The sequence below is a fragment of the Salvelinus alpinus genome, chromosome 33 (genome assembly GCF_045679555.1).
Source record: "Salvelinus alpinus chromosome 33, SLU_Salpinus.1, whole genome shotgun sequence".
Taxonomy (NCBI): domain Eukaryota; kingdom Metazoa; phylum Chordata; class Actinopteri; order Salmoniformes; family Salmonidae; genus Salvelinus; species Salvelinus alpinus.
In genome coordinates this window covers 16,422,851-16,440,164 of record NC_092118.1, presented here as the reverse complement: position 1 = coordinate 16,440,164, position 17,314 = coordinate 16,422,851, and the positions used below count along the sequence as shown (strand labels likewise).

General features: G+C 40.9%; 2 protein-coding genes across 2 annotated transcripts in view; one reads left to right on the top strand and one right to left on the bottom strand.

The window, feature by feature from the left end:
• Positions 1-7,065: 7,065 nt before the first annotated feature.
• LOC139563351 (meiotic recombination protein REC114-like) lies at positions 7,066-16,466 on the top strand. The gene is made up of 6 exons (XM_071382002.1): positions 7,066-7,318; positions 7,580-7,669; positions 13,868-13,951; positions 14,565-14,753; positions 15,332-15,406; positions 15,738-16,466. The coding sequence occupies exons 1-6, from the start codon at positions 7,229-7,231 to the stop codon at positions 15,900-15,902; spliced, it is 693 nt and encodes a 230-aa protein (XP_071238103.1). The 5' UTR covers positions 7,066-7,228; the 3' UTR covers positions 15,903-16,466.
• Positions 16,133-17,314, bottom strand: part of LOC139563350 (neuroplastin-like) — a 44,978-nt gene continuing 43,796 nt past the window's right edge. The window contains exon 9 of the mRNA XM_071382001.1: positions 16,133-17,214. The gene's annotated coding sequence lies outside the window, so the exon portion shown is untranslated. The remainder of the gene's footprint in view (positions 17,215-17,314) is intronic.

The following is a 17,314-nucleotide window of genomic DNA, read 5'->3' as shown; positions in this document are numbered from 1 at the left end:
ACGCACCATAGGCTGCATCAGCAGCAGCATCCAAGGACCCGCTGACATCTATTGTCCCAAACATTCTGGTAGGATGAATATTCATGAAGCTGATGGGTTGCCATAGGAGCCAACGTGGTTTTAGAGCATTTCGTATTACTCTGTAGTCTACATAAATCTGAGACACTCCATTTAGTATGATATGTTACCTTTCGTATGGTATGTATTAATTTGTGGATGTCCATCATCCATTTTGTATGATATGTTACAAATTACTATGATATGTTACGACTTGCAATTCATATAATATTTTACGAATTTGCAAAAGGGATATGTTACGAATTCCAATTTGTGGTGGCTAATGCTAGCTAGGTGGCTAACACTAGCTAGCATGAGGGGTTAGGGGTTAAGGTTAGGAGTTAGGTTAAAGTTAGGGTTCGGGGAAGGGTTAGCTAAAAGGGTTAAGGTTAGGGTTAGGTTAAGGGTTAGCTAAAAGCGTTAAGGTTAGGGTTAAGTGAAGGGGTGGCTCCAAGTGGCGCAGCAGTCTAAGGCATCTCAATGCAAGAGGCGTCACTGCAGTCCCTGGTTTGAATCCAGGCTGCATCACATCTGACTGTGATTGGGAGGCCCATAGGGAGGTTGGGGGTAGGCCGTCATTGTAAAATAAGAATTTGTTCTTAACTGACTTGGCTAGTTAAATAAAGGTTAAAAAAAAGTGGATCAGGTTAGCTTGACTTGGGCAAGAGCTCACTGAGTACCGGCACCTTAACTGTTCTACTGCTTGAGCTCCTGTTCCTCTTATAGAATATTAGCTGAAAAGTATTATGGAGCTCCTGCACCTAAATATAAACAGTATCGGTACCTATTTCAGTCCAAGTCAAGCACTGGTTAGCTAACATGCTAAGCAGTTAAAAAGTAGCGAAAAGTTGCTAAAATGCTGAAGTTTCCGTAATTAGACTTGAACACGCCGTTCGCATTATACATCCACCTCGACCAACCCCACTCCTTTAATTTTTTGCCATAAGTAACCTTCTATCTTATGTAACCATGTAGCATATCATAGTAATATGTCTAGTCTATGAGAGCAGTCTGTAGGAGCGTGAACTGCAAATAAGCAAAGCTCTCCCCAATTCTTGAATAGCTATCGTGTCCTTTTAAAGTTACAGTTGAAGTCAGAAGTTTACACACACCTTAGCCAAATACATTTAAACTCAGTTTTTCACAATTCCTTACATTTCATTATAGTAAAAATTCCCTGTCTTAGGTCAGTTAGGATCACCACTTTATTTTAAGAATGTGAAATGTCAGAATAATAGTAGTGAGAATGATTTATTTCAGCTTTTATTTCTTTCACCACATTCCCAATTGGTCAGAAGTTTAAAAACACTCAATTAGTATTTGATAGCATTGCCTTTAAATTGTTTAACTTGGGTCAAACGTTTTGGGTAGCCTTCCACAAGCTTCCCACAATACGTTGGGTGAATTTTGGCTCATTCCTCCAGACAGAGCTGGTGTAACAGAGTCAGGTTTGTAGGCCTCCTTGCTCGCACATGCTTTTTACGTTCTGCCCACAAATTTTCGATAAGGTTGAGGTCAGGGCTTTGTGATGGCCACTCCAATACCTTGACTTTGTTGTCCTTAAGCCATTTTGCCACAACTTTAGAAGTATGCTTGGGGTCATTGTCCATTTGGAAGACTCATTTGCGACCAAGCTTTAACTTCTTGACTGATGTCTTGAGGTGTTGCTTTAATATATCCACATAATTTTCCTGCCTCATGAGGCCATCTATTTTGTGAAGTGCACCAGTCCCTCCTGCAGCAAAGCACCCCCATAACATGATGCTGCCACCTACATGCTTCACAGTTGGGATGGTGTTCTTCGGCTTGCAAGAGTCCCCCTTTTTCCTCCAAACATAACAATGGTCATTATGGCCAAACAGTTCTATTTTTGTTTCATCAGACCAGAGGACATTTCTCCAAAAACTACGATCTTTGTCCCCATGTGCAGTTGCAAACAGGTCTGGCTTTTTTATGGTGGTTTTGGAGCACTGGCTTCTTCCTTGCTGAGCGGCCTTTCAGGTTATGTCGATATAGTACTCGTTTTACTGTGGATATAGATACTTTTGTACCTGTTTCCTCCAGCATCTTCACATGGTCCTTTGCTGTTGCTCTGGGATTGATTTGCACTTTTCACACCAAAGTACGTTCATCTCTAGGAGACAGAACGCGTCTCCTTCCTGAGCGGTATGACGGCAACATGGTCCCATGGTGTTTATACTTGCGTACTATTGTTTGTACAGATGAACGTGAGACCTTCAGGCATTTGGAAATTGCTCCAAAGGATGAACCAGACTTGTGGAGATCTACCATTTTTTTCTGAGGTCTTGGCTGATTTCTTTAGATTTTCCCATGATGTCAAGCAAAGAGGCACTGAGTTTGAAGGTAGGTATTGAAATACATCCACAGGTACACCTCCAATTGACTCAAATGATGCCAATTAGCCTATCTAAAGCCATGACATAATTCTCTGGAATTTTCCAAGCTGTTTAAAGGCACAGTCAACTTAGTGTATGTAAACTTCTGACCCACTGGAATTGTGATAGTGTGAATTATAAGTGAAATAATCTGTCTGTAAACAATTTTTGGAAAATGTACTTGTGTCATGCACAAAGTAGATGTCCTAACCAACTTGCCAAAACTATAGTTTGTTTTAACAAGAAATTTGTGGAGTGGTTGAAAAATGAGTTTTAATGACTCCAACCTAAGTGTATGTAAACTTCCGACTTCAACTGTATATCCCCTCGGGATTGTTTTATGCCAGCCCAGGCTATGCATGTCCAAAGGTGATACTTACGCTACTATGCCATTCTTCATGCTTTTGTTCATCAGGTTGTAGGATATACAGACAGCCGCTGTGGTAGAATGATCAGCTGGTAAGGGAAACTGCTGCACTAATTTAATGCCATACAGGTGATTTATCAAGATAACTTTCACAAACCAAACATGTCCACGTTTTTTCAAAATGTATATGAAATATACATGGTTAAAGGGTTATAGAAATGTATTTTTTGTCTATTTTGCTCAACTTTAACAATGCCTACATGATGCAAATGAAATCAACAAAATTAATGTTCAAAAAGGATATAGGCTGTGGTAAGCTATCTCATGAATTGATATAATGTATCCAAGTGAGCAGACACCTAAGGCAATTGATTCATGAATGGTTCACGCCTGATGCCCTCAATTGCCCTTCGTGGCCGCTCCCATACCCAATAATTCTGAATTTCTTTGTGGTATACAGGTAGATCAGAAAAGCCACATCCCTGATTGGCAGATGAGTGGCAACCCTGATTAGAAGCACCTGCTGCTCACCGGTTTTTCCCTACCAATACTGTTTTGAATTTTAAAAATGTACCTACACACTGAAGAAGACTGCAAGCCGAAACGTCTGTGTACGCTATCCCTGATACAGTAAAAATAATAAATAAACCTAAAAATGAAGTAAGCGTTATGTGACATCTTTTTCAGTGCGGACCCATTATACCGTCTGTTAGCCTGTAGCCTAATGATGTAATGCAGGAAATGTAAAACTTGTATTTGAGGTTTAAAAAGGCTTATGAAGTTTGTAATTTCCACCTTGAAATTTCAGACTTGATTTTCCCTTATGAAAAATGTATTAACCCCTACAAAAAATGTAATTTCATTGTAATCCACATATAATTCACATTTCCTGTTGCTGCAGGATTATTTTCCTGATGTAGCAAACATGGCTCAAATTAAGATCCTACATCTGTACACTACACTGACCACGTTCACATGCACACCAATATCCCGTTATTATTCGGGATACTCAAGTATTCATTTTTTTAGTTGACACATAAACATCATATTCCGTTTACAATAACCCGAAAAATCTTGTATCCCGGGTATGAGAAACTCGGATAAGATGCCTGGGATATGCAGATCTTAGACGGGATACTGAGGCATGTAAACATCTTATCCCCTTTACTGATGTTTTTCGCAGTCTGTGCAGGCTCAGTTTCACATATCATGGTGTAGTGTGATGATGTTTACATCTGATTGTCAAACAAATCACTTCAAATAATAATTATTTATTTTGCTGATACTCTGTACTGGACCTTATAGCCTACTGGCTACTTTCACCCCTAATTTAGACATGTTTCTGCTTATAATTTCCAACATTTGGTAGGCCATATTATAATTTCAGACATTTTGTTCGACATTTGGTGTGTCAACTATAGTTAAGATACATGCAGCTTCTCTTCTGTCATAACTTGTTGCCCCAGAAGACTAAATAAAGTAGTTCTCAGCAAAATAATGTCTTACATCGATAGAATGAATGCATTAGTAATCTAGGTAACAATGGTAAAGTTGTCTGTTTTGTTTAGGGACCAGGAAGAAAACGCAATAACTCCAAAACAGTGGAAAGATTGGTCCTGTGGAAAATATCCAAATGTCATCAGTTTGACCGGTTTTAAGGAAATGAAAAGCTAAGAAAATGATGAAACAAGTTTCTGATAAGACTTCAGTTCGTCTTGGGTGCATATTTTATGTGGTTGAAAATCAGTGAAGGCTCCTCAGAGGAGGAAGGGGAGGACCATCCTCCTTAGTGAATTTCATAAAAATAAATATAGTGCCTCCTGAGTGGTCTAAGGTCTATGCCACTAGAGATCCTGGTTTGAGTCCAGGCTCTGTCGCAGCGGGCTGCGACCGGGAGACCCATGGGGCAGTGCACAATTGGCCCAGCGTTGTCTATGTTAGGGGAGGGTTTGGCCAACAGGGATGTTCTTGTCCCATCGCGCACTAGCGCCTCCTGTGGCGGGCCAGGCGCAATGCACGCTGACACGATCGACCAGGTGTACGGTGTTTCCTCCGACACATTGGTGCGACTGGCTTCCGGGTTAAGCAAGCAGTGTGTCAAGAAGCAGTGCGGCTTGGCTGGGTTGTGTTTCAGAGAACGCACGGCTCTCGACCTTCGCCTCTCCTGAGTCCATACGGGAGTTGCAGTGATGGGACAAGACTGTAACTACCAATTGGATACCACAAAATTGGGGAGAAAAAGGGGTAAAAAAATATATATATAAAAAGTGAAACATTTAAAAACTTAATTGTTTTTTATAAAACTAGGCCTATACTAAATATATTCACGTCACCAAATAAATAATTAAAACAAACCGTTTTGCAATGAAGGTCTACAGTAGGCTCTCTGTAGAGTAGCACCACCATTTTCCGTCCTCCTCTGGGTACATTGACTTAAATACAAAACCAAGGAGGCTCATGGTTCTCCCCCCCTTCCATAGACTTACACAGCAATTATGACAACTTCTGGAGGACAACCTATCAGAGTTCTTGCAGCATGAACTGCAATGTTGTCCACCGAATCAAAGCATCAGAGAATAAATCTGGTACTAAAAGCATAAGCTACAGCTAGCTAGGACTGCAGTGTATAAAATGTGGTGAGTAGTTGACTCAGAGAGAGAAAGTCAATAGTTGAACAGTTTTGAACAAATTAGTTTATTTAAAAATGAAGGAAAAGCAAGAGAGAGAGAGAGAGAGAGAGAGAAAGAACTATAAATAGTTATATCATTTTTTTAAACTTTCACTTTCATTTAGCTAGCTAGTTTAGCCTACTAAAACACCCGGCACCAAACAGAGGGATACTATGTTAGCTATCTGGCTATGGCTATCCAACACTTGAACTCTTCCAAGTCAAGGTAAGCTTTTGGTTTTATTAAATGATTGCTACTGCGTGTAACTTATTGCTGACTGTACACTGTACTGCATGATTGTAGCGGGTTTACTAACACGTTAGTTCTAGTAGCTATATTGACTATGACATTTCTAATGTTGTTAGCTAATATGGTGACAACGATGTAGGCTGTGTGTAGCGGTTAGCAGTTATGATAGGAAGGTTTGGCTTGGAAAGTTTTTTTTGCCTGGTCACAGACAGCTGATGTGTTGTGCACTGAAATCCAGAAGCGAACGGAAAAGGTGGGAGGAGGAAAGCGTGTAGATGCGAGAAGGAATTATACAACGATCAAAATGTTCATGCTGTTTGTATGTGGCTGCTATGAAAGTGAACTGTGTTTGCGTGTGATCAAGGGTGTATTCATTCCCCCGATTCTGTTGATAAACGTTTCTTCAACAGAAGCAAACAGAACAAAACAGGGATAAACATACCTGAATTTGTCCAATAGAAACTCTTGTTTTCAACTAGTGGACTAATGATTACACCCTATATCAGCTAGATGCAGGCAAGAGTGTGCAAGGCGGTACTGAATGTGTCACTGTCACCTCTATTACTCACATTTTTCTCTCGACCTGTGCACCTACGTTGTAAACTTTCATTCGTAGGCTAGGTTTTAGCAACCTCATGATTGGTATTGGGAAAATTTGAGGATCATGTAGTAGCCTAAAACTATCAATGTTACATTGAGCTGGGTGAATGGAATATGAATTACAGTCATCCAATATGCTGTAATAGAAATAAGGCCATGCTCATAAAAACAGAATTGGCCTCCCTCATCTTAAACATCAGCAACCACCGCTGGTGAAATACTGCTTGTATAACACATAACACATTACATGATATGCTCATTCACATTTTCTCAAGAGAGGCTGACAGAAATAAATAATATTTCTCCACTCCTGTTCCTGAGACAAAATTAACATTTGTTGTATAATTTTACTGCAAGAAATGCATAATTCTGCATGAGTTAATATTATATTTGTGAGAGGTTATTGGCCTACAGTCAGTGTCCATATTTCAGTTACGATTCTATATAAATTTAAATGAGGAATATTCTGTTTATTCATGGGTACAGGGATACTCGTGAGCGGGATATCAAAGGTGCATGTAAACACTTTATCCAAGACTTTAAGCGGTGTATGCGCTATGAATACTGTGCGCATGTAAACGTGGTCACTATTCTAATCCAGCACCACTAACACATCACTAAACGAATCAAAGGTTGAGCAATTGAGCCTGGGAATTAGGTTAGAGTTGAGTAGGTGCAACTAGTGTGCTAGGCTAGCACAAAAAGGCGCACTTCTAGCATCTCCAGCCAGAACCCAGCGCATGCGCGCGCACAAAACCCCAATCAACAAGCGTGACTCATGAATTTCTGATATTCCCGCGCTCATCACGGCAAACAAACGTGGCTAGCTAGCTAGCTTTAGCTCTTCTGAGATATATATATTATTATTATTATTAGAATTGTTTTTACAAATGGCAACTGTACATAAATCTATATGGACGTTGAAACGCTTTGGACGTTTTTTGCCTGGGACCAAAGAAGACGGCGGTAATCCATGGAAGGTGACATGAAGTTGTCTAGTCGTGAATTTTGTCCAACGTCTGTGTTGTAGGAGATGACGCTAGCTAAAGTTAGCTACCTAATGCCACTCGCTAGCTAGGCTAACCAAACGTTGTTTACAAATGTAGGCTAGTTTACTACATTAGTAAATAAAAGAGTTATAGGCCTACACTTTACATTATGGTTATTGAATGAACTTGCCTCAGATGTGATGTGAATCATCCAGCTGTAGATGTTGAAAATGTGTCTTGAAACTTCTCTAGATGTTTGAGCCCAGTGAAAGCGCGGGTGAATTGGTACTCACCATTGTGGAATCTGGTCATATGTTGGTGTCCCAAGGCCACGATCTTCTGGTAAGTGAGTTGAGGTCTAACAACATTATATGTCCTTTGATGTTAAAAAGTAAAGTCATTCCTGGATGGATCTGGATCTAGTTTTTACAGTCTTTGAGCAGGACTCGCACATTTCATGCATGCACATCTCTAGGCCAAATAACAATGTATCCAAATAAGATAAAATACAAATAGAATTTCCCCCAATATATTCAATAACTCTCATTATTATATACCAAATTATTGCCAAATGTACATTCCATAGATATAATAACTGTTATTGTCCAACCTGTTGGCCTAATTACACTGACTGTACAAAACATTAGGAACACCTGCTCTTTCCATGACATACTTACCAAGTGAATCCAGTTGAAAGCTATGAACACTTATTGATGTCACATGTTATATTCACTTCAATCAGTGTAGATAAAGGGAAAGAGACAGGTTAAAGAAGGATTTTTAAGCCTTGAGACAATTGAGACATTGATTGTGTGTGTGTGCCATTCAGAGGGTGAATGGGCACAACAAAAGATTGCAGTGTCTTTGAATGGGTAATGGTAGTAGGTGCCAGGTGCACCAGTTTGAATGTGTCAAGAACTGCAACTTTGCTGGGTTCTTCACGCTCAACAGTTTCCCTTGTGTATCAAGAATGGTCCACCACCAAAAGGACAGCCAGCCAATTTGACACAACTGTGGGAAGCATTGGAGTCAACATGGGCCAGCATCCCTGTGGAATGCTTTCAATACCTTGCAGAGTCCATGCCCCAAATAATTGAGGTTGTTCTGAGGGTAAAAAGGGGTGCAACTCAATTTTAGGTAGGTGTTAAAAATGTTTTGTAGACTTATTTTTATTATCAAAGTCTAAGCTTAGATCTCCACTATTTGGCTTATAGGCAGATAGCCTAGCTATGGATACAATTGTATGTTCTTGCAACAATGTTGAGAAATTACTTGATTCCAAGTCCTTTGAAATACAGGGAATGAGAACAAGTACTGAACACCAGCTATGTTGCTGCTGTACTTTTTATTTTATAGGCAAGTCAGCTAAGAACAAATTCTTATTTTCAATGACGGCCTAGGAACAGTGGGTTAACTGCCTTGTTCAGGGGCAGAACGACACATTTTTACCTTGTTAGCTTGGGGATTCGATCTTGCAAACTTTCGGTTACAAGTCCAACGCTCTAACCACTAGGCTGCCTGCCGCCACTATTCTGCCTGCCGCCACTATTCTGTGCACAGAATAGTGCCTGTGTTAGTGTGCAGTTTATCCTGTGTCTTCTCAAGGTTCCCTGCCAGACTCTGTGTGCAGCTGAGAGACTCAGCAGAAATTGCTGTAGAAACACAATGGCCATTGCTGCGCTATGCCACATCGAGTGCTGGATGGAAAGTGACTACAGCCATCTTGCTGAGCCAGGGTGCCAGGCAAGGCTACATGCTTATTCAGGTCAGGACACAAAGTGCTCTCTGACAAAAGGGGATAGCGGTCATTGATAGATAGGCGCCCTTAATCGTAACGCTCTTGAGTATCTTTCAGTAAAGGGAGTTTACAGTAGTACACAGTGGCTGATGCCAGGGGAGTCCCAACTGAATGATGATGCCATATTAGGATGCACCGTGCTGGAGGAGAGAGAGGGTTATTGAGTGTAATCATCATCCAGATTACTCCTGATTCTAAGATATGGTTTAATAGGGTCTTTCTCTCAGTATTTGGAGGAAGGAGGGGATTGGGATTATAGAAAATGGAACGTCTCAACCTGACTCAAAAAATGATTGGCTATGCCTCAGAATGACTTGAAGACAAGTCTTGTTGAAATTATGTAATGTGATGCCTTCCTGATATAATTTTCAACAAAAAATAAAAATTTGATGTAATCCCTTCAGAACATCTCAGCGGAGTAGAAACATTGAAATCTGTTTTGAATCTGGAAGTACGGAGCTGAAGTGTAATGTTTTATGTAACAGAGCTGAGCTGAGTAGAGTATCCATCCCTCCATTGTGCTGAAGTCCATTTGAAGTGGAGAAACATAACTTGCAGTATCTATATCACTAAGAAGGATATGTTGCTATGGTAAAATGTTATTCCAAATATCATGTCATAAAGCTAGCATTTCCCAGTGCTCAGGCCAAGGTCCAACACATTTTCTATCATTAATAATGTGCAAAACGCAACTACTGTCTCCTGTCAACACGGCAGGTATTATTGACCTATATTTCGCTGGTACATTTCAACGCAAATTCCAATGCTGAAGAAAGTACTAAACAGAATAGTGTTTAAATAGATTTGTACTTTAGTTGATGTTAAATAGTTATAAATTGTAAGGTGTCAGATGACATCTGAAAGTATTCAGGAAAGTGTAATTTTTCACTTGGTTAGAAAAGTGCTGATTCATACTTGGAACTAAACTAACACCTGTTTTTATTAATTGTAGCCTAATCATGGAGAGATTTCTACTCAACAGACTTTAGCTGTGTTCGAATACCCATACTAACATACTGTATACTACATACTTAATGAGTATATACTACATACTATTAGTTCATTTTAGTATACTGTAAACAAACCGTATCGTTTCAGTTGAGCGTACTAGAGCTTCGCCTGTCTACCTGAAGTTGATGCTGTTGCTATGCAACCTCTTGCTAGCTTGTTAGCATAAGAAAGGACTAGCTAAACATTTTACGATTTCGGTTGTGTTCGTAAATTCTATCTGGAGTGCCAGAATGTGCTCTGGGCGTTTGTAAATCCAAATTGTCAGATTGTCCGTTCATAAGTTCGGAGCGTTGAGAGCGCACACTGGACGCTCTGGCCGAGGAGTAGGGTTGATCCGAGCGTTCAACGGCAGTCAAGCACCCAAGCTAACGTTGGCTAGCTACTTCCAGACACAAATGAGACTGAGAGAAAACCTCACTCTGACCATTTTACTTGCCCTAGCAGAGCTGGTTGTGCTGTTTTCATGTTATCCAGAGTGTTGGTGACTGTAACTGCTACTGGCAACAATATATTTATGCTTTTTTTGCCGACGTTTACTGACACCGGCCATATTCAATGGGTGTTGAACATTCGTGAATTCATCAGTTATTCTGCGCGAGAGTGCTCTGAAATCGGAGTAGATAGCCAGAATGAACAATGTCCATACCACTTAGCTAAGAATTATATAAATTATCAAGTCAATAAACGTTGGGTAGTTAGTTAGATAGCAGATAGTTAATATACTGCCTGGCAAGTTTGATGTATTAGTAGCCAACTAACGTTAGGTACAGTTGAAGTCAGAAGTTTACATACACTTAGGTTGGAGTCATTAAAACTAGTTTTTCAACCACTCCACAAGTTTCTTGTTAACAAACTATAGTTTTGGCAAGTCGGTTAGGACATCTACTTTGTGCATGACACAAGTAATTTTCCCAACAATTATTTACAGACAGATTATTTCACTTACAATTCACTGCATCACAATTCCAGTGGGTCAGAAGTTTACATACACTCAATTGACCGTGCCTTTAAACACCTTAGAAAACTACAGAAAATGATTTCATGGCTTTAGAAGCTTCTGATAGGCTAATTGACATCATTTGAGTCAATTGGAGGTGTACCTGTGGATGTATTTCAAGGCCTACCTACAAACTCAGTGCCTCTTTGCTTGACATCATTGGAAAATCAAAATAAATCAGTCAAGACCTCAGAAAACAAATTGTAGACCTCCACAAGTCTGGTTCATCCTTGGGAGCAATTTCCAAACGCCTGAAGGTACCACGTTCATCTGTACAAACAATAGTATGCAAGTATAAACACCATGGGACCACGCAGCCGTCATACGCTCAGGAAGGAGATGTGTTCTGTCTCCTAAAGGTGAACGTACTATGGTGTGAAAAGTGCAAATCAATCCCAGAGCAACAGCAAAGGACCTTGTGAAGATGCTGGAGGAAACAGGTACAAAAGTATCTATATCCACAGTAAAACGAGTCCTATATCGACATAACCTGAAAGGCCGTTCAGCAAGGAAGAAGCCACTGCTCCAAAACCGCCATAAAAAAGCCAGACTACGGTTTGCAACTGCACAAGGGGACAAAGATCGTAGTTTTTGAAGAAATGTCCTCTGGTCTGATGAAACAAAAATAGAACTGTTTGGCCATAATGACCATCATTATGTTTGGAGGAAAAAGGGGGAGGTTTGCAAGCCGAAGAACACCATCCCAACCGTGAAGCACGGGGGCGGCAGTATCATGTTGTGGGGGTGTTTTGTTGCAGGAGGGACTGGTGCACTTCACAAAATGGATGGCAATTATGTGGATATATTGAAGCAACATCTCAAGACATCAGTCAGGAAGTTAAAGCTTGGTCATAAATGGGTCTTCCAAATGGAGCATGACCCCAAGCACATTTCCAAAGTTGTGACAAAATGGGACAACAAAGTCAAGGTATCGGAGTGGCCATCACAAAGCCCTGACTTCAATCCTATAGAAAATTTGTGGGCAGAACTGAAAAAGTGTGTGCGTGCAAGGAGGCCTACAAACCTGACTCAGTTACACCAGCTCTGTCAGGAGGAATGGGCCAAAATTCACCCAACTTATTGTGGGAAGCTTGTGGAAGGCTACCCAAAACGTTTGACCCAAGTTAAACAATTTAAAGGCAATGCAACCAAATACTAATTGAGTGTATGTAAGCTTCTGACCCACTGGAATGGCTCTAGCCCTCACCCTCTGATCCAACAGGTCCCAGACGTGCTCAATGGGATTGAGATCTGGGCTTTTCGCAGGCCATGGCAGAACACTGACATTCCTGTCTTGCAGGAAATCACGCACAGAACAAGCAGTATGGCTGGTGGCATTGTAATTCTGGAGGGTCATGTCAGGATGAGCCTGCAGGAAGGGTACCAAATGAGGGAGAAGGATGTCTTCCCTGTAACGCACAGCGTTGAGATTGCCTGCAATGACAATAAGCTCAGTCCGATGATGCTATGACACACTGTCCCAGACCATGATGAACCCTCCACTTCCAAATCAATCCGCGAATCCGACCATCACCCCTGGTGAGACAAAACCGCGACTTGTCAGTGAAGAACACTTTTTGCCAGTCCTGTCTGGTCCAGCGATGGTGGGTTTGTGCCCGTAGGCGACGTTGTTGCCGGTGATGTCTTGTGATGACCTGCCTTACAACAGGCCTACAAGCCTTCAGTCCAGCCTCTGTCAGCCTATTGCGGACAGTCTGAGCACCGATGGAGGGTTTGTGTGTTCCTGGTGTAACTTGGGCAGTTGTTGTTGCCATCCTGTACCTGTCCCGCAGGTGTGATGTTCGGATGTACCGATCCTGTGCAAGTGTTGTTACACGTGGTCTGCCACTGCGAGGACGATCAGCTGTCTGTCCTGTCTCCCTGTAGCACTTAGGCGTCTCACAGTACGGACATTGCAATTTATTGCCCTGGCCACATCTGCAGTCCTCATGCCTCCTTGCAGCATGCCTAAGGCACATTCACGCAGTTGAGTAGGGACCCTGGGCATCTTTCTTTTGGTGTTTTTCAGAGTCAGTAGAAAGGCCTCTTTAGTGTACTAAGTTTTCATAACTGTGACCTTAATTGCCTACCGTCTATAAGCTGTTAGTGTCTTAATGACCGTTCCACAGGTGCATGTTCATTAATTGTTTATGGTTCATTGAACAAGACCTGGAAACAGTGTTTAAACCCTTTACAATGAAGATCTGTGAAGTTATTTGTATTTTTACAAATTATTGTTGAAAGACAGTCCTGAAAAAGGGACGTTTCTTTTTTTACTAAGTTTATATACTCAATTCACGTCACAAATAGTACGGTTAGTATGAGTATTCGAACACACCATATGACTATATCAAAACTAATATTTAGTACAACAACATTCAGCCTCCAACAGCTGGTTGTTTGAGATGGAAGTTATCTTTCCAAAGACATACTGATGGCATGATGTTGGTCACAGGGTCTGGATGGGTTTCTGAGTCAATAGAGCCCCCTGCAGACATGCTTATGTCATTTCAGATAATTTGAGATTGCTCCTGCTCCTGCTAACCAAAAGTAGACCTGTGATTGCTGTATGCTCTGTCTGATACTATTAAATTTACTTTTATGTCTCATGGAAGACATGAGGATTAGCTATGTGCCCTATCCAATATGACTTTGCTTTTACTACTATGACTTTTGACTGTTGTTTGTTTACAATTGTTAGTTTGTCTGATTGTTGTGATTCCGCATTTTTCAGGATGGGTTTTCCTTACTTGATGCTCCAAGCTACCTCAAAGTTCAGCAGAAATCAGATACCCTGCTGTTCCGTCTGACTGTTAAGGTGGGTTGCGAAAGTTATATTTTTGGAGATATGTCATATATGGATTGTAAAGCCTTTATTTGCTTTAAGAAACAACACCAATTTTTAAATAGTAGCTAGCTAGAGTATACAAGAGTCTACATACCAAATTGTATTATTATTCTAGCACCTAGTTTTATATGAAACTTAGGCTAATGTTGACTACAAGGCAGCACCGGAATTTTAGTCGGTCATTTCCTCAGCAATTTGTATAGTGGCAGCTTTATTTACAATAGCCAGATTTCACACTGACATGAGTGTGGCAGACCTGATGTTTGGCAGGGGTGGCTGTGCTGAGACAACAGTGTAATTGGTCATTAAATGGCCTGATTTAAGGGGATCTGAGGCCTGACATGATGCATTTTAACAGTCTTGGAACAACTAGCTGGCTGTGAGCGGTGCTTTGGTTGCCCATGTTCTGCCAAGGGCCTGGCTTGTGAGTGATATGTAGGCTAAATAAGTGTTCTAGATAAGTGCCACTGATGAATTGTAAGTGGCGTGTCAAGCTTGTAGTCTGCTGGTCAAGATTGTCTCAGTAGCGTCGAAGAGGAGATATAGGCTAGCTCTCAAACGAAACAATGCTGTGTATGTGCAGGGGGAGAGCCGTCTGATCAGGATGCAGTTCAGCGGCAGCAGGGCTGAGGCCCTGGAGGAGTGTAGCAGTGCAGTACTCAGACTGAAGGAGTACCTTCCTGTCACCACACAGGGGGGGCCACCACCACCACTCAGCTGCCCCCCAACACCCAATCAGCCCCCTACCAAGACCACTGCACAGAATCAACAGGTACTCAACAACACATTCAAACTGAAAACATGTAGCTACGTATTGGATCATGAAAGTGTATTTTGGAATCTGAATTGGAACAGCTCCTGCAATACATTAACTAATTGAAATGAGTGCATTGCATGTTTGGTTTTTTTCACCTTTGCTGCTGTTCTTATTTTAAGAATGTTATTCTTCATAATGTATGAGGCAAACTATAGTTGAGGCACCAAAGTTGCTGTTGTTACAGTAAGAATCACCCACTAGATGGTGCTATTTACAGGCATGAAAACAATATAGCTTGTTTAATACTGAACGGCCCTGGAACCAACTAGGTTAATATGGATTTTATGTATGAATCAATGACAATGTGCAATATGTTAATCCTTAACCTCCCCACACAGAAGGGGGAGAAATTAAACCAGTAATAAACACCATCACACACATTTGAAAAGCTCTCAGTGAGGATGAATGAGCCATGATGACTGAGGGAAATCATTCAATAAAGGATGCAGCTATGATGCAGCTTAACCTCCCTTGGTGTGTTGGCCTGTAAAGTCCTGTGGCATTAGTATCATCTCTTCTAACCTTGTCATCAGGCGGGTGCTGGGGAGGCTATGGCTACTGAACCTGAGGTCGTCCAGGGCTCTTTATCCATCAAACGTCTTACCCAGGTAGGTTGGTACTGACGCAACACAGTGATTAGATAGATGACTGATGAATGCTGAGGGTGATGATTCATATAATGATCACTTGATGGAGTTTGACAATCGCGCAAGGTGAATAAATAGTAGCTATTTAACATTACTACTCTCACCCACTGAGCTTGAATGTAACTTACACTTCATGGGGTTGTAGTTATTCCCCGCAACTACTGAAGTGTAGAGTAGGCCAATGAAATAATGAACACCTAACTGACTTGGGAGGTTATAGTTAGCCAATATCATGGCTTTAATTGTATATAAACAAATTAACAGGTCCCTGGTCTTTTTATTTTTTCCCCAGCACTTCCTGGGCGAGCATGGTCTGTCCTTGCCCCTGGTGTACCGCCACAGTGCTCTGTCCCGTGGGGAGCTGGAGCCCTTTGTCCGCCTGTGTCTCTTGGACCCCAGCTTCCCTGCCTTTGTGGAGGAGGCGGAGGGGGAGCTGAGGAGAGTGCTCCAGGACTGAGGAGCTGAAGCTCATCAACACAAACAGCCAGAGAGAGACAGGTCAACTCACTACACACGGTACACATGTGGGAGGTGGGTTGTGGAAGAGTCGGGGGATGTGTTGTTCTTCATGCTGCTGATTGTGTAAATGTGTGCTGGAACATAGTGACCATTGTGTTGTAGGAGAATATTTAAACTGGCACAAACGTTGAGGTTTCTAGAAAGGATTTTCGAGGCAAAGAAACAAAATGTATTTTGGAGCCTTTTATTTTCAAAAATGTATTGGTCTCGTATGTTATTGATCTGATGTTTTATTGTGGCTAGAGATACCGTAGCTCCTTCCATTCCCACCCTAATGTCGGTCCATTTGCACTGCAATACACATGGATACACTGTATTTATAGGACAGGAGTCATGCAGCTACAGCAGTGCAGTTTGCTATACCAGCTTCCATGTGATCCCACAATATTAAAGCTTCACTGAGAAAAACAAACTACCCCCAATATATCTATATATGAATACATATTGCATAGGATAATAGCCATGCTGTACAATTTCAGAAAAATAAAAATGAATGAATTAAGTTGGGAAATATAAAATGTATTTTTTTCTTTACATACAGTATTTGCTATTGTTTGAACACTCGTACCTCAACATATACAAGACATCCTAAGTTACTCTGAAAAATAAACACTTAATTGTCATTTTATTTATAACTAGATAGATATATAGTAGTCATTTTCTATAATCATTTTCAAGTAAATACGGCCAGACATTGAATCCCTTGCATCACATTTTCACTATAATGGCTGTTAAGAGTGGACTTTCCTTTCACTAAATCAAACATAGTTTAACGACAATGAATTAGCTGTACAAAGTTATTTAAGAATATAACAGTATTTTTCAGTTCAGGACAATTTCATAAAAAAACATAATTCCTTTGGATGCAAAATAGCTACACAGACATGAGGGAAAACAACAAAGTCTATTCTGGGCATCCTATTGCGTAATAATTTGCATGCGTTTTACATGATATGTTATACAAAAAGGATCACCTCTGGTTGGAGGACATGATACAATTAATAAAAGAGACATCAAACGGCACAAAAAAAGATGTGCACACCTTTCGTGATGGAATTAGTCATCTCTCCATCCAGGACTGTTCATGTAAGACTGAATAAGGCATGCTTAAGACAGCCATCTTGTTCTTTTCTGCCAGTGTTACGCTGTTATTGTTTTTTCTCATAAGAGAGAGACGAGATATGCTTCATTAAAAATTGCCTGGAGCTCCCTCGGATACCTTCATGTGGTCAAGATATGCAGTTAGTCATCTGTTAATGAAAATCAGGGGGGAGGAAGGAATTAGTATACTCTGTGCACATTATCACATTCCTACAGTATATCACTTAGTTCCCTGTTGACTTCCATATG

Bases quoted from the DNA above. Each gene is read 5' to 3' on its own strand.
- LOC139563351 (XM_071382002.1), top strand. From the start codon at position 7,229: ATGGCAACTGTACATAAATCTATATGGACGTTGAAACGCTTTGGACGT. The intron at 7,319-7,579 runs GTGACATGAAGT...AAACTTCTCTAG, and splicing joins ACGGCGGTAATCCATGGAAG to ATGTTTGAGCCCAGTGAAAG. The intron at 14,754-15,331 runs GTACTCAACAAC...CCTTGTCATCAG, and splicing joins CCACTGCACAGAATCAACAG to GCGGGTGCTGGGGAGGCTAT.